The 27,068-nt window shown below is 36.3% G+C and overlaps 1 protein-coding gene across 6 annotated transcripts in view; it reads right to left on the bottom strand.

Annotated features, from left to right (window-relative positions):
* The window catches only part of LOC123306481 (protein MTSS 2), a 91,580-nt gene that overhangs the window by 3,607 nt on the left and 60,905 nt on the right, over nt 1-27,068 (bottom strand). For 3 of the 6 annotated variants that reach the window (XM_044888508.1, XM_044888507.1, XM_044888506.1), the window contains exons 4-14: nt 7,206-7,290; nt 6,559-6,650; nt 5,689-5,924; nt 3,638-3,931; nt 3,313-3,426; nt 3,077-3,248; nt 2,842-3,023; nt 2,642-2,786; nt 2,307-2,431; nt 1,761-1,875; nt 547-636 (exon numbers count right to left, since the gene is read on the bottom strand). In XM_044888508.1, the coding sequence (XP_044744443.1) occupies nt 547-636; nt 1,761-1,875; nt 2,307-2,431; nt 2,642-2,786; nt 2,842-3,023; nt 3,077-3,248; nt 3,313-3,426; nt 3,638-3,931; nt 5,689-5,924; nt 6,559-6,650; nt 7,206-7,290 (1,650 nt within the window). The remainder of the gene's footprint in view (nt 1-546; nt 637-1,760; nt 1,876-2,306; nt 2,432-2,641; nt 2,787-2,841; nt 3,024-3,076; nt 3,249-3,312; nt 3,427-3,637; nt 3,932-5,688; nt 5,925-6,558; nt 6,651-7,205; nt 7,291-27,068) is intronic. The other 3 variants (XM_044888510.1, XM_044888509.1, XM_044888511.1) reach the window with 2 other exon arrangements.

Genomic DNA, 27,068 nt, shown 5'->3' with positions numbered 1-27,068 from the left:
CCTGTATAAGATGCGAAAAAAGCTGAAGCAAATGCGGCTGAAATATACTTCCAAAATATTAAATTCCTATGTTGATAAATACATATGTGCTGAATTCAAGATGATTTCATAAAGAACCTTTTAGTGGAAATGAATCTGATGTATAGCTTCAATTTGTAATCAAATGTCCTTAGTTAAACCTTTCATTAATTTCTTTCATAATATTGTGAATTGTAAGGGAAATATGTAAATAATGGACGAATAGGTGACCAATCCTCAAAATGAATTTTTCATTTAAACTGTGGTTTGATAACGCCATCGTTAAGATAATTCAGAAGAATTTTGAATATGTATTCATGCATGCATCATGCTACTCAAGCAAAGCAAAGTATGTAAATTTTTCATGTTTATTTCCTACAGTCCTACGTGAAATCGACCGTATAAAAATATAAATTTCATTTAGCTGCGATATAACGAAATTAAAAAATATTATTGAAGTTTTAAATATTCTGTATTGTCATTCAAGAAAAAAGTCCCGACACCACTCGGAAGTATTTCTATTTTTACCTGTCATGGAGACTGGCCTCCTACGTACACCATTATGTAGATCAGAGTTTCGAGGCAGGGTGCAATACTTGCTAGCGGTATCACTAACATCTAACAACACACACAGATAATTGTCAAACTCATGCATCCTTAATTACTAACATGAATCACATTTCAACAGGATCATCAATTTTTTAATATTTTAGGTATTTTTTGTGCTGGTTTCATCACCCGAGAAATTGTTCTATATATAGTTAGGGGAAAAAGTGTCTCTTTTATTGTTGAAATTCATTATACATAATATTATGTACAGATAAAATTGGCGAAAAAATATAATCGGCAATGGTTTTAAGGAAGCGTTATTTTTGATGGAATATTGAGAGGTGCTTAGTAACACAAAATGTTGGTTTACACTTTTTTCCCTAGCATCGATTCCAAAAATAGATTCATGACAAAATTCAATTGATATGGAAATTCTACATTCATTATAAATTATCGCTTTCATTAAAAGTCTTTGACCTGTGAAGATGCGGTTCATTATATTCACATAGTACCCAATTCTAAGCATCCCAAATTGCAAGGATCAGTTACATGTAACCATACCTGTATATGACTCAAGTTATTTCAATATCTTAAAATCATTCACAGGTAACAGGTATTTTGAAAATAGATCTAACCAATCTAACGTCAAAGACAGAATAACAATCTAAACTAAGGGGGGTACAAACTGTTATTTGGGTTCCAATTATTAACTGGTCGAACTGTTCTTCTTCTACTAGGTATCTCATAAGTCACTACGAGGTTCAAAACATTTTTAAACTCACAAAAAAAAACTTTTCAAGTTCTTTATCAATATGAGGATGATCAAAGTTCATAATGGAATGAAATGACAAAAGAGGAAACAATCATTATTCTATTTGCATTCAAAAGTTAGTTCAAATGAATGATAAATAAAACGAAACTGTAATACATAAATGACCCTTATAGTGAAAAATGAACTAGGGTGGTTTCTAAAAACTAAAATTGACTTTCGAAATCAATTTTTTCATCCAAGGTTTTGAAAAAATGATAGAAAATTCAGTATGTTCGCATAACTGGAATGAATTGAATGAATGAAATTATTTAGGAAAAAATGGTGCTTCTACTTCATTGATAAGTATGAAAAATGAAGGTAAAAACTGTGTAGAACTCGGTTAAAACATGCCCACAAAAAGTCTAATTACATATTCGCCTACCTTCTGCAGTTTGCACTACATCATCAACATTGAAGGTGGTTTGACTTCCATAACCACTTGACGACTCTAAAGAACTCTCACTTGTACTACTTTCCTTCTCACCTTCATTTGGCATCTAAAGGAATAAAATTATTGAAACATACCGTTGAAAAGAAGAATTACCTAAAAATATTAGGTGGAGACGAAAATGGATGAATTCAGATTCAAAAAGTTCCACGGTAGAATAGAATAGAATATCTCTTTATTTTCTCCTTACCTGTACTGTACAGTAAGAGAAGTTAGAAAACAAATCAACAAGTTCCACGATATAAAATAACTTGATAAATAACTGCATAAACCCTAAAAACAAACACCTAAATTTCGGATAACTACCATTGAGTCTTTACAACTTTTGAACAATGTAAAGGGGCGGTAGTTAAAATATAGAGAATGGGGACAACCTCAGAGTACTTGTAAATGAAGTTATTATACAGGAGAACCAATAATGAAATAAATAAATTCACAGGCAAAATAAAAACATTCATAATATTAAATACTAGAGCTTACCTTCTGATTTTCAGTGCTGGGCATAGTAAACTCTGCAGGGGGTGGAGGTAAATTCAGTTCCTGAGATTTATTAGCAGCCATATTGGCTAAATCGTGCATATTTACATACGTTGGTTGAGGACAATCTGGACACAAAAATTTAAGTTACACCATAATTTTGTTTTGTTTGTAATAGTGCTTATATTTGATAATATCTTTTCATCCCAAAATTTTATGGTGATATTAGTTAGTGACTACTAGAGTGGGATTTTAATCAACTTTTAATGTCGCCAAAAAAACCAATACTGTTTCTTCAATTTATATGAGTGATGAATAAAATTAGCACAATAACTTACTCTTAGCCAAGTGAGCTGGGAGCGCCGAAGGTTTTTTCATCAATGCCTGATCCACAGTTGTTGGAGGAAGAACTCGAATGCCATGCATTCCAGCAATGTTTTTAGCAGGAACATTGGGACCATTCCTTTCCAAGGAAGAACAACGCTAAAAAATCATATAAATGAGTTTCAAATTCATTAATCAATTCCGCATTTCTTACTGTGGGCAGAGGTGGTTTGCTAAGTAGCGATTTTGTTGATGGTGCAGGACTCTTTGGTGGCGCTGTTTTTGTTGTATTAGGCGCATTAGCAGCAACCGGACTCGAAGGTTGCGATAGACTTTGCTCGGGAGCTTGGAATGTGTAAACTGTCAACGGACTTCTTTGGTGACCCTTTTCATAGGCTATGGAAAAATAATTTCAAATATTGCAAATCACTTTTTCATTGCAGTCTCACCTGAAGAAATAGTATGTGGTCTATCGTTTATAATGGCCGATGCTGCCCTTTCGAATTGTATACTTTCTTGAAGATTTGGCCACGTATTGTTTGGTATGCTCGAAGCAGGAAAAGGAGTACAAGGAGTACTGGAACTGCTGCTGTTTCCACTGTGTTCACACATATTCGAGACCTGCCAATATATGAAATCGTTGAAAAGCAAGCATTTTACCCTCATGAGTCTTAATGTGTTTTACCTGTGCCACGCTAAAGGAAGAGGGTGGTCTTGGATAAAGTGTATCTTGAGAAGTAAAACCAGAATCTTGACTCGACACAGACATATATCTAATAGTACCACTACGTCCTACAGGCTATCAAAAAAAAAATAAAAAAAATAAAATAAAAAACATACAAAATAAAAACTATATAAGTGTAGGTGAAAACTAGTGCTTTCTACATTTCCACACATTCTTCAGTATCATGATCAAAATGAGACACGAAATAAGAACACAAAATTTGCGACAAGTACTAAACTCAAATAAAAAGCCCAGTAGAGTAAAGAGAGAGAGAAATGATTAGTACCTGAGACAAGGATCTCGACCAGTGCGGATGGCTGGGAGAGTGGTGACTCTTCGAACTGCCCGAGGAGGAACTATTCAGGGAACTTATGGAGCACATTGAGGACTTTCTGGAACCAAGGCTGGACGGCGAAGACGGAGGCGTCTGAAATGACCAACCGCTATCCGAACTCTTCAGGTCTGCGATCACCTGTTCGGAGGCAGGCGGTAGAGTCTGAGGATCCGTGGTGTGCTTCTCGAGCTGCTGGACAGCTTCTTGGAGATGGGACATCTCTGTTAGCATGGCCACCTCTTCATCCTGCAAGCGAAAGTGTATCGGCCGATTTACAACTCTACCTCGCAATAATGCATGATCTTATTTATAAATCTCTAAGCCACAATTGTATGAAAATATAAGATACTGGCCTCATTTCAAGTAATCGAAATTGGACCTTCACCCTCAAGTTTATTTCAAGGTCAAATATGATCAATTTTCAATAAGCATAAGCTAGGGTTTCATGGATTTATTAAAATTATTTTCTTTTTTCCTGTCAATTTCTTGTAGTTTGACCATTAGAGGTTCAAGGTCAGAAGAAAGGGGCCACTTGAGGTCATAACAGATTAGAGCGTAAAATTTTGCCAATTTTGATTCCCAAAATCGAAAGGAGGGGTCACGCAAGGCAATGTTCTAACGTAAAACGCTCTTTGATTTCTGACATCGAAAGTACAAGATCCCTTTTGAAACACCATATTTGACCTTGAATAAGGACAATAACAAGGTCAGAGTCACCGTTGGATAGCCAGTAAAAAACTTTGTGAGAAACATTTTTTCCTCTTCTGCTTTTCAGCTGAGTTATTCAGTACTTTCGGAAGAAAATCACAGTTGGAAAAAGTGGACCGTAATGTGGCATACATATCGTAGAGTTGAAAAAGTTGTGATTCAGGTATGACCAATTTTGCCCACCCTGTACATGATAAAAATTCGAAACCTATGTAGCATTCAAATATACATGATTGGAAAAGAAATCAATATTTCTTCAACCAATACCTCAAAACGAAAACGTTGAAACCCATCAATAGATTTTAAGTTACCCTGTATAATAGCTTAGTTTCAACATCCTAGCACAAACAGAAACGTAGATATTGACCCAAGTTTAAATCGCCCAAATTTAAATTTTGGCAGTATTAGTTTCTCAAAAAAAGACGACATGAATGGTACATTCATTTTCCTCTATCTCGTTGGGTTAAAAAGTTTTAGTTCAGGTATCACCAATTTTGCCCACTCTGTACACCAATATTGATGAATAGTCAAACTTTTCTTTACTGTTTGTCAAAAACGATTGAACTGCTGTTCGGAATGGTCAAGCTCAAAAAAACTGTTCTATCGACTTCCACGAATGATAAAGTGAATCGGTTACACTTTCTGATAATTCGATAATTAGGCAATTATTAGTCATTAGTTGAAACTTGAATGACCGATTGGGCGAATTGAAGGAATCCAAGAATTCATAAATCATTAGTAATAATCTAATTAATAACCTAGAGATAATCTGAAAAAAACGAATGAATAACGACCAATTAACTGGCGATTAATTAAAATTCAATGTCGATTTATTATATGTTACGAGGTGAATGTCTGATAACTTTTTTCAATCGCGTGCACTATAAACGCTGTTTTAAGAAATGATCCATTTCCCCTATCAAATCGTCTCCATTCTGGTAGAATACGTCCATTTTGTGAGTTCTTTACGAATTAATGTTTCATTGCTAACGACTGATTACGTTAATCTTCAGCCACGAGTTATGCATTCACACACAAGACCCACGGTGCCTCAGGTATCATAGGAACTGAAAATATTTTTATTAACGATTGATTATTATTATTATTATTATTTACAAAACAAGAGTTGAGAATGATTCTATAAACTCAAAACAAATTGTCTACGAAAATTCTTAATCTTTGGGTTTCCTTGGGTTTACTTGATATTAAAACATTTGTTTATCACTCGTGATTTATGAATCATTATTCACTGGTCTATAAAACTTCTGGGCGCTTGTATCATCTGAAGGACCTACCACAACTGGTTTCAAAAACCCGACGAAAGTGCAAAAACGGCTCCTCTCCTCCAACAGTGCCGCCCTGACGGCGTGTTTTTCAGTCTCCTCCAACATTTGCCTCCTTTCTGTAACGTCCTGCAAGCCGCACTCTATTCTCTTCTGCAAATCACCTCCAGCTCCTTTTCTCATCTTCTTCTGCAATCTGAGCGTGTCTGTGGACCGTTTCTTGAGCTCGTTTCTGGCTCTCTTATAATCTGAAACCAATTGATATTTTTCACAATGCGTCTTAGAATTAATTTTTTTTTCTATTATGTAGATGGATGAGAAGAGAGTGAAGAGAAGATGAAGAAAGAAGAGAAGAAGAAGGAATAGAAGGAGAAGTAGGTGAAGGAGAACAAGGAGAAGGAGAAGAAGAAGGGGAAGGAGAAGGAGGAGGAAAAGGAGAAGGAGAAGGAGAAGAAGGAGGCGGAGAAGAAGGGAAAGGAGAAGAAGGGGAAGAAGGAGAAGAAGGGGAAGGAGAAGAATTGGAGGGAGAAGGGGAATGAGAATATCTCAGGAGAAAATCTGGAGAATGAGGAGAAAAAGAAAAGGAAGGTGTAGAAGAATAGACAGGAGGAGGGGAGGAGATAGTAGAAGGGGGATGACAAGAAGGGAGGAGAAGAAGGAAAGAAGAAGAGAGAGAAGAAAATATGGAGATTAAGGAGGAAAATAAAAGGAAATAAGGAACGAGTAGAAGAATAGACAGGAGGAGAAGAGGGAGGAGAGGGAAGATGAGAAGAACGATGATGTGAAGAGGGAAAAGAAGAAGAAGGAGGAGGATAATACCGTGAAGAACTGAAATTGCGAAAAGTTAATTTTCAATTATTATCGAAAATCGGATGGATTTACCTTTGGCATGATCTCGATCCAGGTTCATCACAGTCTTCTTCCATTCCTCCAGTTTCTCTTGCAACGGAAACACCAGACAGTCCATGATGGTGCTGTAAAAAAGACGGGTTTTCATGAGTTTTTCGCGCGTGCACAAAGAGCGCATAATTCATTTAATTTCGCGAATATATTATAATCTTGACGTGTCGCGTTCCACAGAGTGAGTTTAAATGGATTTCTTCGGTTTACACTTGAGCGCACAAAACGCTCGGTGTTAACTCTTCCTACATTAACTTCGCAGGAGTCAGTCGGGCGTTTAGAATGTTGAACTTGTGACGGCTATCTTGGTGCTGATGCACGTTACCGTTTTTACTTCTATAAGTTGGAATTCATGAACGGTTTTAACAAGTTAATTGTTAAACTATATATCTATGTATAAAACTGAATTTTGAATAAATTCGTTGGTTTTTCCAAGTACTTTCTTGATTCCTCCACTGGTCCCTTCAAACAAATGTCCCTCGTCAAACAGTTGTCATTTGGAGTAAGTTTAAGTAAGTAGTTTAACTTCATCACACTGTGAAAGTTATGATGGGTTGAGTTTGACAAACTCAAAAACATTTTCTGTTTCTGAATGCACGTATGGAAGACATAAGAACGAACTGACTCACCTTGTGAATGTCTTCATCCTTGCTTCTACTGCTTTGTGTCTAAGGCAAATTCTTGTTAGGGCAGTTCCAATTTCTCTCGTGGCACCTGAAACAAGAAAATATAATGTAAAACTATCAGTATTGTACCTAATCGAATAATAGTTTAATGATAAAATATAATTATGTATTAGCTACATATTCAGAACGAGAAAAACCCCCGGCAAAGTACTAAGACCCTCCTATGTGTGCATAAGTAGAGCTATGAGAGCGAGCCTATCTAGGGCACTCGAGATAGTTACAGATCTCACAGCTTGCCATTTGTGATGGACAGATTAGCCTTTGATGCCTTTCTCGGAATATCTGAGAAAGGTACAGGTGGTGAGAGAATTGAAAATCAGAGAACCCAGTCTCCACCACAGGACACTTCATATCCTTGGGATCCTGATCCAGCATCTTTCGGACAGAGATGAAAGATATGTGAATGAATCTAGAAAAAACTATCAGGGATGCGACAATCTAAGTTGCTATCAAAGCACTAGCTAGGCATTCAAAGGAAACGAAAAGGTCCATAAACTTGCAGAGCCCTTTTATTGGCCTTTCTGTGGTATAGAAGAATGCTGCACCTACAAGATGGTGTTTTAACGGAAGAAAAAACAGTCCGGCGGAATTTTCCAAGTTTCATTTCAAAAACATCCTACGGCGAGATCCAAAACCTATCTGGATCTTAGTAAAAATATGTTACATCTCTTTACCAGCTTTCTTAAAAGGTACTGTCTCCTCAGGAAGCACCTAATCAATACAGAACTAGTAGAAATTGACTGGGGGCAGAAGCTGAATGCCTCATCATTGCTAGCAAATGTAAAAATTTGTACGAGGAACTTGAAGCAGCGTGGATGTAACTACCAGCAAGAAATCCTGCTAATTAGAACTTTTGAACTGTATTAGCTATGCATGGGGTAGTGGCGAGAACAGCTCTGGTGGTAGACAGAATACACTTCAAGATCGAAGTGATGTAACTCTTTAAACAATGTACAAAACGAAGGGCAAAAATGCTCAGAGCAGGATGCATAATGCCTGATATGTTTCACTTATGTTAAAGTTACAAACAATTTATTTGTAACATTTGAGTGGAGATGGTATAGTACGTTCATTGAATAAAACTTTTGGGGTTGAGGTAAGTACTGGCTAAAGACAGACCATATGTAGTCTGTTTTAGTTCTAGTTGTTGTTTAGTTTTTTTAGATCATTCCACATGATCAATATTTTCCATGAAAAATAAGGCTACTTCGCCTTCAAGAATGACACTATACCATATACCGTATCTCTCTCAAAGGTTGTCTTATTCTTGATCAACTTTCGAAATGATCTCCTGATCCAACAGAAGTCTATAAGTCCAATGCGAGTGAAATCTGTCAGATTTCTCTAAAGGGGTTGAAGCTTGAAGCTATCTCGTCGAACAATTTGACACGCAATAAGGAAATCGACGGGCATGAAGCGTGGAAAGTGAAACAATGTCCCGAGACAGAAATCCACACCGCGTGAACATCCTTGAAAGTTATTCGGTAATTAGAAACCGTGAATGCGGCGAAACTGCTTCGAATTGAAATTCGATTATTTATTTTCGTTCCGGTGTTACCGACAAACTTTCAGAGGAATATTAGGCCGATTCATATGTTCAATTCGATAAAACGAAGCCGAGGTTTTTTCGAGTTCAAATGCAGTAGGACCATTTTATGATATCTATTCTTGCACCCACTTCGCGGAGTTAGCAAAGCAATCTCCTCCTTCGCAAACCGTGAAAAATTTGATGCACACTGACCAAAAAGAGGAATCTTGATTTTTTCGTAATCCACTTGTAAACTGAAGTAAGAAAATTGAAGTAGAATTTTCAGATCAAGAAATCTTTATCGTTGGTTAATACTAATTTAGTAAGCACCGAGTGGGAGGGACAAGAGGAGAAAATCAGCTGATTTAGAGGTTTGGGAAACCTATATCTTTTCGCAAACCGCTGCACGTCTAGGTCCGAGAAAAATGCCAAACGAAAGACGAATAACCAGAGCGTAGGCAGAAAATACTCTCGACCTGGGAAAAGCCTAAAAAAGGCCTAGAAAATTTCTGATTTTTGACGTTTACCAAACGCAAATGTATCTAATCCACGTCAGTTGACATGACTGACAGAAGTGAGGTTAGGACAGGGGTGGATACGACAGATTCAACTCATTGATAACAAAAAATTGTGTTTTTGGCCTCAAATTTATGGTTTTTTAAGGAAGATAGACTCTAAGGTGGATCCTCATGGCCTGCTAGTTTGGATGAATTGACCTGCTAGTGGGACTCGAAAGTAGCTGGCAATTGGTAGTGTAGTAAGAGGGAACTTGAACCATATATTATTTCTGAGGACGAATTTTAAGAAATTCAGATGACCGTTATACGGGGGCAGACCAAAAAGTTGACACGAACGAACTCTACTTTCTCAGAAAAATTATTCGAGAATGAAAAATCGATGAAATCTGTTTCAACTATTCCTTCCTTCACATTTCATCAAACTCATGTCATGACATTCAAGCGGAATCAACTTTCGGAAATTGAAACATCGAGTTAATTTATTTTCTAGAACATCGCGATCAGTAGAGTGTGTGCAGTGAAAATGTTCATTAGGTTAGAGCGTTTTTGAATTGAAATATTATGCAGAAAGGACGTTTCACGGACAATTTAGCGAATGCAAGAAGCGGTTCGAGCAGAACTAACATTTGTACCCTTACAAGGGATTCGAACCCGCGCGGGTTCGAATCCTGCCCGGAGGTGTACTTTTTCAGAATTCAATAATTGTCTGCACGCCGTTAACATATTCATTGATAACTAATAATAATAATGCAAAGAGGCAGGGGTTTGCAAAGTTTGGAATACCAACACCATCAACAAAAAATTGAAATTATATGGATATTGAGAAGTGCAGATCCACTTTTGCTTGAGGATGCTAACTAATCATGACTTAAGGAACTTTCCCAGCTTAGAATATCGGACATCTGAGGGAAGTTTATACTATTGACATAGAAGCAGTGCTGCCACAAAGTTTAAAGCAGTTATTGAGAATGGCAAAGCTAGCGTATTTATGTTGGAATTATGCAGACAAATATACGTGGATAATAAAGCCAGACAGAGTTCTTCTTGACAAGGAGCTCAAAGATTTATTTATCGTGTAATTTTCCTGATGCCGATGAAAGAAGAATAGGAAAAGAAAAAATACAAAGATTCAATTTTCGAACTAGGTACTCTAGTTCTAGTCATCTAGCAACCATATCAGTGACTTTATTGCCACGATCCTTACAATATGTACTGAGCTATTTATATCGGTTAGAAACATATTGGCGAATGCCATAAAACCCAATTGCTACTGAAAATTTCGTCAGAGCCAAAACAGAATGCAATATTAAATATATTTGATATCATACCGCTATCATTTACGACCGCGTAAATATTTATATTATTGTATAATGTGCAATGCGATTTCTGATTGAATTATTAATGGAGTTTTCTGCGAACTGTGAACTCTGATAAACTCATTCTCAAATCGAGGTCAGTTAGTGAACAAAAAAAAATTCATTCAATTTTTAATCACTATACGTATTGATGATGATATTCTCTCTCATGAGAAACAACACAACGAATTCGATGGAACCCGACTTTAGAAGCTGATGCACAAATGAATGATGCTGAAGAAGAAGAAATCAATGATCAATGTACAAAATGAAATCTGCGAAAGAAAAATGCTCGGTCAATTTTTATTTCGAATTAGGCAAATTTAACTTCTTAGGATTTTTTATTATGGGAATGAAATGTGTGAAGTTATCAATTTCGAGTTTTTACTTTGTTATTTATTTTGAGGTTAATGGCATATCTTCTACACTTTAGGAGTAATTCGATGTTTTTGAAGTGTAATCGAAAACATGCATTTTTCGTAGGATAGTAATTGATGAATTATCTGAGATAAGAATTATATTAGATGTAAGCAAATTTATATTATGTTTCATGACTGAATGTTTCTACAATCAGGAATATTTTGAGTGAAGGGGATAAGAAAATCGAATTAAACGACTTGAACACACTTGTTTCCACGCTTCTCACTCTGGTTTCTAGAGCGAAACATCGTGTACACAAAATAGAAAAAAAACAACCACTCATTACCCCACCTGAATCTCATCAGCTCTTCCACACGTTGAGTAGTTTATAGAGCGCGTTTTCCGAGTGTTGCACTTCATGTGGTGCAGCATTTTTTCATGGCGTATCTTGAATAATAAAAACCGTAGGTCGGGTAATTCTTTCTTCTGGACGTGTTGAAGGCAGGAAGCTTGACCTCGTTCTTTCGCCCTAGAAAGGTTCTTGACTTGCCCGATATATCTACGGACTTGAGAACTGCAATTCAAACCGTGTTTGAGGGCGATAAGAATGAAAAATCTAGTTGCAAGGATTTGAATTTGCATTTTCGTGAAAACGCACGTTTTTGTTTCGGTTTATGTGAGTTCAGTTTGATAATTCTTTGAAATTATTGAAATTCATACCAACATGCAAGGGAAATACAGGGTGTCCAAAGATCGCTGCTCACTGAGAGAGCATCTCGAGAACTATAAGTAAAAATACTTATAATAAATATATTTAATTTTTCGACCCAATTATTGATATGGGACTCCTGTTCGAAATTTTTCGAGAATTCCAGATGAAATTCCAAAATCCATCTTCATATGATTGAGATGTGAATTTATAGAAATACTGTCTCGTCCTTCATTCATACTAATGAGATAAAGATTCAGCAATGTTGATATATCCTCGAAACAAAAACCAAAAAGCTGTATAAGGAGCCCGTTTATCAAATGTCTTTATTTCTCGAGTGGGGCATTTCGAACTGAATTCATAAGTCGCTCTTTTCAAGTTAAATGCATCCATAATTCAGCTTCGTAGAATGTCCTCTCTTGAACTTTGCTGCATCTTTGGTTTGGAGCACAATAGGAGTATAGAAAGTTAAAGCTCCGTGAACTAACAAATTCGCCGTTCTCAATGGAAAGGTTCTCCAGGACCTACATAGCGAAAACTTACGTGGATGCTGCATTATGTAACCGAGGGTTAGGGGGATGGGTGACGCCTTGAGCCTTGAGCTTTAAAGTGCAACTTCCAGTTTGGGAAGTTACTTAAGACGGATTTCTTTTTACCACAGTTTCAGCTCAAGTGTTATCCTCGAGGAGAACAATCATCGAGAATCCCAGACAATAGGAGTTTCGTCTAGTATACATGGTGTCAAACTTTGTTTTTTCAATATTTCACTTCAGAATCGATATTGATTAAAGGATTATTTTTGACAGGAAGTAACTTATAAAATGAGTCATTTCATCAATATTCGTGTATACAGGGGTGACGGCCTACAAGACGTTTATGCAAAACTGATCTGTACTGCCATTTTGCATGTTGAGATTTTTGACAATGAAATTCTTGGAATATTTCTGCTAGGGAGGTATTTTCGAAATAACTTAATCATTTTTGATTTTTCTATTATGGAGTACTATAACATTGTTCGCTGTTTGGACCTAAATTGTACAGAGTGTTCATGACAAGATCATCAAGTTAAACAAATCGAATTCATCAAACGTCAAGATTTTCAAATCACAACCTATATGTTTTCTGATTTCAATCGATTCTGCGCTATATCTAAAATGGAAAGTTGTAGAGTTATCCAAGAAAAAATTTAACTGAGGGAAATGAGCCATTTCGAATTGTTTTGGCATCCCACAACTATGAAAAAAACTAAAATTCGATGTTTGGATAAATAATTTTGACATTCCATGAATTGATCTAAATTCTTAACAATCACAACAAACAATTCATTAGATTCAATTCATGAAATGTCCAAATTATTTATCGGAACATGAACTTGTAGTTGTTTCGGCATGAAAATTGACATTTTGGCCTAAGAAATTATGTGATGCTGACACTTTGCAACCAATTCTTTTCGAATCTATTTCAACGTAGGTGACATGAAATTAATTTTGAAAATTGAAGCATCTGCCTTTTCAAGGCTCAATATGAAAACAGTGCATTTCCATAAAAAAAAATTAATGGGAAAACTTTTCTTGAAAAAGTATATTCCACTTACTCATTTTTATACATTTCAGTTCAGTAAGACACCCACATAATTTCAAATGAATCTTGAGGGTTTTAGAAAGATCAATTATGTCACCAGTTACAATTGATTCAGTTGGGACACCCTATATACTCAACCTTGGATAGAAGATCACCACAACCAATCTACCTTTATTATAATAAATTCCACCTGCCTAATCGACCCTTTCAAACTCAACAATTTTCCAAGTTTCCATTCGAAAGAACCAGAAAATTTTTTACTCGATAAAGCTCGAAAACTCAATTTTCCACACTCGAAGCTCGGGGCCATAACTCAATGGTATTCCTGGCGAAGGCTGCTCTGATCCAACGTTCTCGTATTACACACGGGGGAATTTTAAATTTTCCCTGAAGTTGGAAGATGCAGAGAAGGAACAATGGTAACGCAGCATCCGGAATAAGAGGCGATAATGCGATAATATAATTCTACCAGATGAAAGTGTTCGTTCACCGCGAAAATGATTGGACAATTTCGTTTTCTCACGATGATTCCGACCAAGACTGTTGCGGAATGGAATATTGAATTTTTTTGAGGCAGTTTTGTGAATATTTTCATTTATTGAAAAAAAATTATGAATGTAAAATTATGGAATATACAAATATTATAACTATTAGCACAAGATACTCAAGTAATAATACAGAAAAGAGAATACAATTCTGCAAGAAATGAAATAACTATTAGACTTTAAGTCTCTGTGGGTCATAGGACTTGTGGTATGTGTAAAATAACTCCCAGATAATCAGAGATGGTCATTTACTGCCATACCGTACAATATTCATGTTAAATTGTCTAGCAAGTTCATCCTTCGAACCGACACTGAGCAGAAAACGTTGCATACTGGATTCTTCATTAACCAATTGAGAGAGAGGATTTTCCCAATAACTTAATGGGAAGCATGCAAAGAACATGCCAACCAGTTTATTTATAAAAATTAAATATTCAAAAAGAAATTGAGTTTTTCAGAAGAGAACACAAAAATAAATTCGATCAGTTAATTTATGTATCGAATACTATATCGATTTTCAATTTATGGAATCATATTTCACCGACAGTTGCTTACTTTGCGATCTTTTCCTCATTGTTCGTGAACCTGATATTGTACGAATTCAACGAATTAACTAATTGCAAGGCTATCATTATTTTTATATCAAAAATTATAGATATGTAGAGGTGCTTCGCAAATATGAGCATGGGAAATTAGCAACCTTGAACCTTCCATATCTCCCTACAGTATCCTGTTTCCAAAAACTGTTTCCTTTATGTAATCTCTGACAGATTCGAATTTTCAGAGATAAACGGCCACAATTCATCCTCCATTCCCAAGCCTAGAGATAAACGTCTGGGGACTAGGAATAAGGGAGATGAAATTAAACTCGAAATCCTTAAAAATCTCCACTTCCTCTTTATCTACCTGTTCCTTCATTAGTTTTATCGTTGGTTCAACACAGATATGGCGTGTAATTCGTATTGCCATACGTATTATGCAGTGTTGAATAAACAAACCGACTGATAGTTACTCAAACAGATAACATGAAATTCGTTGGCGTTAACGTGGGTTATTATTTCCCAAATTGATGGAGTGGAAATTGTAACGATTAAAGGTGTTATAGTGAGGTAAAACGAGCTGTAGGCTGATATTTATTAGTACAGATATTGGCGAAGAGACTGTCTAGTCTCTAGTCTCTTGGGTTGGGTTCAACAGTCGTTGAATATTGTCCACACAGTGAGACTGCTGAGGTGGAAAATTATTAAAAATATACAGAGGTGACTTTTTGACTCGTACAGATATCCTAGTAATAGGTTCTTGAGGTCAAAAGAAACACTTTTTTCCTACACTATTTTTTCCGAATCGGCTCGGTTTAAAATATACAGGGTGTTGAATGTTTGAATGTTCAGAAATTCAAAAGTGCAATTTGAAAAATTGGGTTCTTTTGGCCGAATACAACTCTGTTTGAAAGATCCACAGATGTGTAGTGCCATAGTTTTCTCTAATGGTAATTTTGTTTTTCCAAGGGTGGCACAGCACATTATGAAAACTTAAAATGGCTACATAAAAAAGTGTTTCTTTTCACCTTGAGAATCTTCAGTTAAAATATTTGTACGAGTCAAAGACTCACCTTTAGAAGAATTCTTCTACGGGCATTATTCTTTTATGAAGTTGCTCGAATTCAGTCGAAATCGTAATTCTTAGATATTTCTGAAAATTCGAAGGAGATCACAAAAAATATGATAAAGAGAGGTAGGACAAAGCAAAATATTTCGAATAATTTTTTTCTTCAACAGGGTGATTCATTAAATCGTTCACCAGGAGTTTCGGGATACCTAGCATCAATATTAATCTTAAAATTTTTACTGTTGGTTTTTGGACACTCATCTATTGAACAAAAATATTTTCATTGAAGAGAAACTTACGATCATACTGGAAACAGCAGTGGTACGCCCAGTATTTTATGGTAGTTTCGAAGAGTCCACTCAAAGACAACTTCAACTTTGTGAGGTATAAATTAAACTAGTTTCGATATCAAAAGAAGGGTAGAAGTTCATATTATAAAATTTACATATTTTCATTCTGAGAATAATATTTTGTAGCAAGCTGAGAGCTACGTATAGAGACAGTATATTACGCTCAATAATTTCAAAGCCTACTTGATGAATTTTTTTGAACGCACGTTATGGTATTTCTTTGTTTCATGATTCTATAAATGTTTGTAGAATCATGTAAATGCTCCCAAATGGACTTTGATAAATCAGAAAGCAAAGAACGAGGCTTAGGGTAAGAATACATGAAGCAAAACTTCGCCAGACTGATAAACTTATTCGATTATCTTGAATAACTCAAAGACTTCATGTTTTTTCGAGTAGATTTCATATGAGCCATGGAAAATATGGCTTTCCATTTGAATTTATTAAGTTTTAGTACCTTTAATTTGTCCAAATCGTCGAACTTGTCATGGACACTCCGTATAATGATGACCCAAACAAAAAACATTTCAGTAATAATAGGTTCACCCCATTACTTTTTTTTTTGAAGACCTAATTTTTGTTTTGTGATATATCTCACATTTTTCACAAAAATCAGTCGAAAATTTCTGAATTTTGAGCGTTACCTACTTATTACTCATTCTGTATAACATATTCTTCCGAGTCTAGCATCACTAGCTTTCAAGTGAAGGAATTGAAGGGAACGAATATTTGAAATTGAGAATTCTTTCTGTTCTTTGGATCTGTGCATGTCTCGCCAGGTACATTGAAACCTACAAGAACGGCTCTCTGTGGGAAACAACAGACCCAACCACGGTACATCCTCCAAGTCCCTACCTTTTTTCCTGGTTAATCGAACAAAGTCTTGCGAGTCGTTCAACTACACAGATATCTGTCTCGTTCAAGTGGCCATAACCGTTCATCCGTAAACGTTCCTGTTTTTATATTTCCCGGAGATCTAGTGCCTGGCCGCGGAGTGGAGAAAACATTTTCTCCGAAGAAGAAATCGACAGGGTCTGATTGCACACGAGCACGACGTGAAATCCGTTGAATAAGATTTTTCCCACGACCATGCAATCGAAGTTTTCGTTGGATAATTATGGAAAAATCTTCGATCTTGATTTTTGCGGTTTATCGGCAGAAAACCTCGAAAAGAAATTTCAGCGCATCTTCAGACGTCAATTTTTTTACCACCAAGGCAATTTTGCAGAGACAGAAACAATACCTAATGGTAGACAGATGGTGCAAGGTCCGGGCTACATGATAGTTGCCTCAAAATTTCTCAATTAAGTATCGTCAATTTTCTGTCGAACCCCATCATCGATATCTCAGTCCAATTTAAGAAATATGACAAGAGTTATAACTTTTCGAAATTTGTAATTTTTGAAAAATGGCGTTTCAACGGATAAACCTGAACGAATAGGGAGAAGCTTAAATGATTTTGACATCAATAGATTCAGCGTGTTCGAAAACCTATATTTGCATGCCAAACTTTGGAAATTTCAAACTATTTTCGAGAAAATTTTTCCATTTATTAATTTATTTTGACGGGCTCTTTTAAATTGATCATTCAACCATAGAATCATCAACTATACAGGGTGAGTCTTTAACTCGTACAAATATTTCAACAGTTCATGCTTGAGATCAAAAGAAATACTTTTTTTTATAAAATTTTTTCTGATTCGGCCCCGATAGAAAGATATAGCCATTTTAAATCTTCATGATGAGCTGCGCCACCCCTAGAAAAACAAAATTACCTTCAGAATAACTTGCTAAATGTGTGACACTACACATCTGTGTATCTTTCAAAGAGTTGTAATCAGCCAAATTACCCAATTTTACAAATTTCACAGACACTTTTCAATTTTTGAACATCAAATTATTCGAAAACGGCGCATTATACGAGAAAATATATAGAATACCTTTATTTTACGAAACGTTCGAAAATTCATTAGGTCCAACTTAGTTTCAAGAGTTGGGTTCTTTGAATTTTTGGTATTTTTATGGTAGGTACGTCATAATGAGAAAGCTGGAAGACTTGGGTGATATCTTGTGTTCGAAAAAGATCCATCAAATGAATGAAAAACTATAATCCGAAAATAATTTCATTTGTTAAAGCCATTTGTGAGATAGAACTAAAAATAAATTTTTTTTATAGATTTTCAACAGCCTGTATCTTTCAAACAGAGCTGATTGGGAAAAATGGTAAAGTAAAGAGTTTTTCTTTTGACCACAAGAATTTTTGGAACTTCAAAACCACCTCTATACCCTCCATATCCTAGGATACTAATATAATAAACAATTTATAGGATAGAAATGCAGAAAAGCTATTTTGGGGGGCTAACTCCACGCTCATTTTCGAGCCAAAAATTCGAATTTTTCGATTTAAATTTCAAACTCATATGAATGGCTCTCGAAGGTGAATGATAAACGAAATTAATGCAGATACATAACACCAGGGTGTATCCATTCATTCCATTTTCGTCGAGGTATGAGTTGTGTTGTCTGACGAAGTCGAATGAGACCGAAACCATGGTCAGCATCTACTCCTTCTCGACGAGGTAGTATTTCTGTTGATAATTTGAGCCATGGTGGCTTGAGCTAGTCGATTCGGATCTTAACATTCGTTGATTTTATACCAGCGGGTGTAATGAATCTGAATCAATTTCGTTTATATTTTGCATGTGAAAATCCAATGAATTATTCGAATTCCCACAGAGAAAATCCTAAAATTTCAATTTCCCCCTTCAGGAAATGGACTGATAACAAACAGGAAGACAAATCCCACAACCACCCTCCCTTCTCGTCGTTTCCGGAAAATAATAAGCGTAGGTTCATAAGGGAATATTTGAACGGGCGTCCCAGAGAAAGCGTATCGAAAGTGATAAAATACAGATTTCTCTCCCCGGTAAAAACCCCATTCGGATCTGTCAACAGACCCTCCCACCCCCACATTCAGTCACACAGAGGGTGTGCTTGATTCCTCGGGAGTATGTGTGTGGACGAGCCAAGGGTCATCATCATCATCATCATTTATTCACCATCAAAATATATTACATGGCAGGTCAAAATACAATAAGTTCAAAAATAGAACAGTATAAAATATAAATATAAAAGACGAGAAACATTTGAAGACACATACAAAAGGTCCAAACATGTAAATGTAAAAATGTAAGCACGGTTATTCATCGAACTTAATGTTCCAGAATTCTTCGAACTTATAAACAGTGTTTTTAATTAACGTTTCCTTAATCTTCTTCAGCAACCTATTTCGTGGAAGCATCCGCATTTGTGATGGAAGTCTATTATAAAATTTAACTCCAAAATGATTAGTGCCAGTCTGTGTTTTTTTGAGGCGATGATACTCAATGCTAAGTTCATTTTTGTTCCGTGTACCATAGTGATGATTGTCATCATTTTTCCTGAATTTAGCTCTATTATCATGGACATACATTATGCAGTTAAGTATATACACAGATGTTACGGTGAGTATACCCAATGATCGAAACAACTCTCTGCATGAAATGATTCTTGGGACTCCAAGAATGGCTCTGACAGCTTCCTTTTGCTTCAGGAGTACATCAATCAGTCCGGAACTATGACCCCATAATATTATGCCGTATGTAGCAGTCTGGTGGAAGTTGGCGTAATAGGTCAACCTAGATATGTCCGTGCCTGCAACCTCCCTCATCCTACGTATGGTGAAAATTGCAGTCGAAAGCCTCTTCAATAGTGATGTTGTGTGAGTGTTCCAGGTAAGTCGATTGTCCACAGTCACACCTAACAATCTGATACACTGCGGAGCCTCATTGCCGGCTACTATCATACGGTGGGACTTATCCACATTGAGTTTTAATCCATTCACGCTAAACCATTTTTCAGCACAAGCCAAGGTCCTGGCACCTCCAATTTCCAGTTCTGCTCTCCTGGACGAATCATTTACAAAGGTGGTGTCATCCGCAAACATCGAGGTAAGGGAGCACGGTACATTCAGTGGTAAGTCATTTACGTATAACAAAAACAATAAGGGACCTAAAATTGATCCCTGGGGCACTCCATATCTAAGAACCCCCACCCGTGATACTGCATCATTCCACGAGACCACCTGTGTTCTATTCTCCAGGTATGATTTGAAAATAGCCAACGCATTTCCTCTAACTCCATAAATTTCCAACTTCTGCAGTAGTATTTCTCCTACCACACTATCAAATGCCTTGGATAGGTCGCAGGCCAAAACCTCAACTAATCTACCTCTATCAACTGCCTCAATAACATTATCCATCAACGCAATCAGCGCTGTCATAGTTGATCTACCTGATCTAAATCCATGCTGGCATTGATCGAGAACCAGTGTCCTGTCGAGAAAACCCAACAATCTTCCCTTCAATATTTCCTCTAATATTTTCGAAAAAGTAGGCAGAATAGATATTGGCCTATAATTAGTGCATTCGTCTTCATTTCCACTTTTATGAACGGGAATTATTCTTGCAAATTTTAGTGGTTCAGGAAAAACTCCCTGCTCGAGACACTGATTAAAGATATCACACATAAACTTAGAGATTTTTGGGTAAATCCTTTTCATCAATACCACATTCATTCCGTAGATATCCGCAGTTTTTTTATTTTTTAACCTTTTAATAATCTGATTCAGCTCATCGATTGTAACCGGATAGTTGAACATTGAACCTGAGGATCTGGGTACCCTCGAAGCAGTCTTTCTCATCAATTTTATTGCTTCTATGGCAGAAGGTGAGCACTGATTTGAAATTGTCACTCCTATATTAGAAAAGAAACAATTGAGTTCATCTGCGGTCAATTTACCTTCTTCTTTCCTCTTCTCTCTCGACCTAGCAGTTTCTTCCCCTATTACTCTCCATATGGCCTTTGTTTTATCCTCTGATGAACTTATATACTCTCTGTTCACTTTCTTCTTTTCTGCAGTGTGACTTTCTCTTAGAGATCGTTTCAACATTTCTACGAGTTTCTTGGAGTCATCACTCTGACGAATACTGTGGATTGTCAGAGCCGCATCAACTGCCTTCTTCAAAGCCACATTTGAAGCATTTCTGTGAACATAATTTTTATTCCTGTTTACATTTACCGTCTTCAAAGGAAAACAGCTATCGAAGCAGCCTTTAAATACTGCATGAAATCTATCAAAAGTCTCTTCAGCTCTTTCGGATTTGAGTGAATCCCAGTCAATATCACTTAGTTTCTCCTCAAATTTAATTATATTTCTCCTCGTTATCATATGCCTAGTTATATATTTCCTTTTTGTTACAGATGTCTCATTAAGCAATTTAATTTCCTGTACTGAATGATCCGACAAGTGTGGGTCGTATGTTTTACTTTTGTAAGTGTCCTTGTATATGTTCGTAATAAATATATTGTCAACACAAGTTTTCGATTTTCGACTAACTCTGCTAGGCTCATTGAAAGCCATCATCAATTCAATTAATTATATTAATATTTTGACAGTTTGAGGTACTTACATAAAGGACTATAGCTCCGTCCCTATTCTATGTAATTGACTAAAACTGTCAAAATACACTGCGCAAAAAAATTAACGCACATTCTGAAAATCTCAATTTTAATGAAAGTTAACTCTACATTGACTTTATAACTTATTTTTTATGATCTCTCGGAAAGGTTTTGAACGAAACAAGACACATTAAATGGAAGAAAAATTCAGGATTTCACCTAATCTTATGTGAAAGAAGAGAAATGAACAATTTTCAAAATACTGAAATGCTGATAAGTCTTTAATACTTGGTATTTCCACCCCTTGCGTTAATTACAGCTCGGCAACGACGGTTCATACTCAAAATGAGTGATCTTAAAATCCTTCCCAGATTTCTCCGAGTTGGATTCCTAAGTCATAAAGAGTAGCTGGATGATTTTCTGAACTTCTCAGCCTTCTATTGAGGTTGTCCCAAACCTGCTCAATCGGATTGAGATCTGGACTTCTTGCTGGCCATTCTATTCGAGAGACTTCAACCTCTTCAAGGTACTCCTGAACGATGCGCGCACGATGGGGTCTGGCATTATCGTCCATAAAAATGAAATTTTCACCAATGTATGGGGCAAATGGCACTACATGCTCTTCCAGAATGTTCCTTATATACTTATCAGCATTCATAGCTCCATTATCAACGACCACTATAGGTCTGTGTGAGCAGTCAAAGATATTCCACCCCATACCATAATCGATCCTCCCCCGAAACCAGTAGTATTCAGGAAATTGCACTGAGCATATATTTCATGTGGACGTCTGTATACAAGGGAACGTCGATCACAATGGTAGAGGCAGGATCTAGACTCATCTGTGAAGAGAACTCTTTGCCAATCGGCCTCTTCCCAATGGATATGCTCTCTCGCAAAATCCAAACGCGCCCTTCGATGGGCTGGGGTAAAAGCTGGGCCTCTTGCCGCGACACGAGGCCTTAAATCATATTCTCTTAAAATAATGAAGTTGATAGCTATGCAGAAGAAACGAAACACTCTGTATAGTTCTGATTTCTCATTTTAGGAGATGCTCTACTTAAGAGGAAAGTTTTATTTGAAACTCTTTTTCGTAAAGTCGTAGAATTAGAGTGATCGCCTCATGGCGCGGACACCCTGTATATAAATCTTGATGGAATCTCTTACCTGCTTTTCAGTAAAACTGCTCCAAAAGTGCATGGTTTCGATGAATAGCTTATGTGTGTGTGTGTAGCAGGAAATGCCACAGTCACTACCTACGATTTAGCAATATTGCCATTGGCAAAGCTGATGAGGTCATTGTCAATGTTACGGTTTTGAATATCCGCCAAATAATTGGTCGTTCGGATGAATGGGATCAATATAGATCGCCTAACTGATGATAAGGTTTATTTTCGTACAGTGTGTTTCATGTAAGAGTATATCACTGGATTTTGCGATTTATTCATTAAGCAAAATTGAAAAGTGAACCATTGTTTAATCAGTATTATTTACGGGCTATCTAAATATTCTGTCGGACAAACTGTCGAGCAGGCATGGAAAGTTGTTCTACCTTTTTACAAGAAAAAAATTAATTATGCAGATTCGAACAACTTTTAAAAATAAATGGTATAAAGGCGATTTCAGACCATTTTCATTTCAGTTTCTGGATTTCCCGGAAATAGTTATATTTTTCTTCCACAATATGCAATATACAGGATGTATTTAAAGGTGAGGTTTTTTTTTCAACTTGAAACGAAAATTGAAAATGATTACTGAAATAGATCCTAATACGATCCTAGACCGTTTGTTAGCTAAATTATCGCAAAGCATTGGGAAAAACTTATCTCTTGATTCGACCATGTGGATATTGGCTCATTCGATATTTACGTGGTAATGAAAATAGAAACTTAGGATTGCCGAATTGTACTCATTATTTTTTAGTAACTTACACGATTTTATGAAATGGCTCATTTCGATACCAACTGACAGAAGAGACTTAGGACACAAGTGTAAAAAATAGAATAGTACTTCAAAATCTCACCAGTAAAATTCGTCTAAATTATTCACGAATTTTTTCACGATGGGCATCACAATCTTCTTGTTCGAACATTCCAACAATCATCGTAAAAATGGGGAAACATCGTAGCACTTTTTCAACATAACTAACATAAGCACTTTTCAAGAAACTGCCTCGATTTTCTACATTTTTTTTTCACCCTAAATTGCAGGATACAACAATTATGATTCTCTCAAAAGTGACCTGATGCATCTAATCCGATGAACTTGGTACTGAACCATTCATTGTCCAGCCATATGTTTATGTTTTGTTTCGTTTTTGCGATGCCGGAGTCACCTTCCACAGTCCCGTACTTGAAATTCAATAAAATTTTGTCGAACTTCTAGGGGTTGTATCTCAGCCATCTTGGATATTTTATATAGACAATTTTTGGTTAAACGACGTTGATGAGTTCTACTTTCTTCTGTCAAAACAAAGCCTCACCTTTGAAAACACCCTGTGTGAAGGGTGAGTTTTTGATTCGTACAAATATTTTAAGGGTAGATTTATGGTATTTTTATGGTACGTTATGGCCATAATGAGAAAACTGGAAGATGTGGGTGATATCTTGGGTACGAGAAAGATAAATCGAATAAAAGAAAAATTATATTCTGAAATTAATTTCATTCGATAAAACCGTTTTCTTATGGTTTTTCAAGAGCCTGCATCTTTCAAACCGAGCCGATACGGAAAAAATGGTGAAGGAAAGAAGTGTTTCTTCCGACACACTCTGCTTGGCTATGACTTTTGAACAAGTACGCAAAAACTTACTGCTTTGTCATTTTTTTCAGTAATGTTCAAACTGAACTTGAAACAAGTTATCAAACATTTGACTCCTTAGAAACGGCAACAATGTGAAAGGTCTCAATAAATAAACTGCCACCACAACAAATTTTTTGCTTCAATCTAATTAGATCGAATCCTAATTATCCCCATTAATCTCGCTCATTAGGAAATCCGACAAATCCAAACCTATATTTACGGATCGCATATGCATAAGACCTACACACAGATGAGAGGTAGGTTGCGAAGTGGATTTGCGAAAAAGAACGAGAAAAACGACGAATACGTGAGAAAAACATGATTTAAGGCCGTAATCACTGTTTCTCCGGCTAAGGACCGTCGCCTCGACGCCGCTCGCTGCTTTTCAATCATAATAATTCGCGATAAAAAGTTTCGACTTGCTTCTTATCCAGATTGAGACCCGGATGGAGTTGAGCAGCGTCCTCCTGTTATTTCAGTACCATTGTCGGTTATGCACTTTGGTCCTGCGACAATGGATTTTATTCTATTGTGCCTCGAAAATAACGAATTAAATTCGCTCAGTTATGAGTTGAATGGAAAATTGGCCCTGGAAAGAATAACTGTAGCTGGAGGGCTATCGAACAATTTTACAGATGTGGAGGTACAGGAGCTTCATTAAAAATAAAATAAAATCTGATTCTGCTAAATGGCGAATGCGCTGGGTAAATAATTGATTTTAATCCGTTAATTATAAATAATCCTGCATAAACAACTAAATGGCTGAGGGCTTGTCTGGAACCTCAAACTATCCCACCCAAGAATCAAAACAGAAAAAAACTCAAATACTCATTACATACCACAACAGTGTGCATTGCCTATTTTACTTTTAGTTCAACTTTTTTTTATCCAATAAGTAACTTCAAGAACATTTCGACATTACATTCCCCAGCAAATTATGAATTAGTGAAAAACAATAACTCCTCATGAAAATCTACCGTATATTCAATCAAATTCTTCAAATTTTTTTAAAATTTCTTTCTGTTCCCTGGGACAGTATTTATTTCATTTGGCATTGATTGAATAGTATCGTTGCAATGTAACCATTTTTCTCATTAACTCTTTACGTGATTTTTGGCATTTCAAGCTTTTCTTTCTTGTGTTGGTACTCTGGGGAAACCTTACCTAATCTCACCTAATAAGTGCGGATGAGTTGAGCATTTTTTTTCCATTGGATCCTACGTAAGAATGTCCAAGTGATTCTAGAATGACCAAATGACCAATTCACAAAATCACCCTGTAGGCACCTAATCTATGACGGCTAAACCAAATCATTTTTAGCCATGCTTATCCTATGTTCAAAGCCAAGATTACGAGGTGTTTCTCGATCACAGGAAAGATACAAGTGAAAAAATTTATTTTTAACCTTAATATTTCTGAATAACCCGAGAAGTCTCGCTTCTAGACAAGATAAATTCCAACTCTGCCTCGCAGCCGTCAGTGATGAATGCCTAGCTCGAAGAAATCGTAATTAACTTCCTATGAAAAGCAACTGCAAGAAACGAGTAGGCGATTAGTGTAATGTGACATAATTAACAACGCCATACAGGATGTCAAAGATACGGCATTACCTACAGTTCGATTGCATTAATCAAATGTACAAGCTGATCTACAAAATGCAATTCTTCGAATCATTTGGAAATATCAAGTACGACAAACAAATCTCAATATACAATTTTTCTAATTTCACAGATACTTAATTTTTGAACATCAAATTACTCGAAAACGGCGCATTATATGAGAAAATACGAGGATTTGTTAATATCTAGTTAGCCAGAGTTACGCAATGAATTAAAAGAAAGAAGATGTCCACCGAAATTGTGAAAATCGAAAAATTGGAGTATCGAGCCATCATCAAGTACCTGTTTTTAAAAGGTTTAAGAGGTAAGCAGATTTGCGAAGATATGCTTAATACCCTTCTTGGTGATCAATATCCTTCGTATGCGACCGTGAAAAATTGGACTGCAAGCTTCAAAAGAGGTAAATTTTCCATTGAAGATGATGACCGATCGGGAAGGCCAGTTTCTGTGTCAGTCATGACACGATTTTATCAGACCGTCGAATTGGGCTAAAACGGATATCTGAAGCACTGAATATTTCATACGAACGCGTTCATCATATATTTACGTCAATTTGGACATGAGAAAAATTGCTGCAAAATGGATCCCCAAATGTTTGAATGTTGACCAAAAGCGTGCAAGGGTAGAAGCATCGCGTTCGATCTGTGCTCGATTTGAAAACGATCTAGACTTCTTAAACCGAATTGTTACTATGGATGAGACTTGGGCACATTTCTACGATCCAGAAACAAAGCAACAATCCATGGAATGGCGACACTCTGGTTCTCCAAGATATAAGAAGTTTCTTGTCCAAAAATCTGCTGGAAAAGTTCTTGCTTTAGTTTTTTGGGATTGCCATGGAGTAATCAGGATTGATTTTTTGGATAAGGGTAGAACAATAACCGGAGATTACTATTCGACATTACTGACCATTCTACAGAAAAAAATTAAAGAGAAAAGGCGCGGAAAGCTATCCAAAGGTGTTTTGTTTTTGCAGGACAACGCCCCTGCACACAAATCTCATGTTGCCATGCAAAAAATTCGTGATTTAGGGTTTGAATTAATAAAAGACCCCCCTTATTCACCAGATTTGGCTCCATCCGACTATCATCTCTTTCCTCAACTGAAAAAAAGTTTAGAAGGTCGTAAATTTTCTTCGAACGAGGAGGTTATAAAAGCTGTGGAGGTCTGGTTTGCAGAGCAAGAAGAAACTTTTTTTTTTGGAAGGTCTAGAGACATTGCAGGTTCGCTGTAATAAATGTATCCAATTAGGAGGAGAATATGTTGAGTAATAAAATATTTAGATATTGAAATTTTGTTTGGTTCTTTAGTAGTCTTAAGAATTTTTCAATATA

Source organism: Coccinella septempunctata, chromosome 2 (genome assembly GCF_907165205.1).
Source record: "Coccinella septempunctata chromosome 2, icCocSept1.1, whole genome shotgun sequence".
Classification (NCBI taxonomy): Eukaryota; Metazoa; Arthropoda; class Insecta; order Coleoptera; family Coccinellidae; genus Coccinella; species Coccinella septempunctata.
This window is presented reverse-complemented; position numbering and strand designations above follow the sequence as displayed.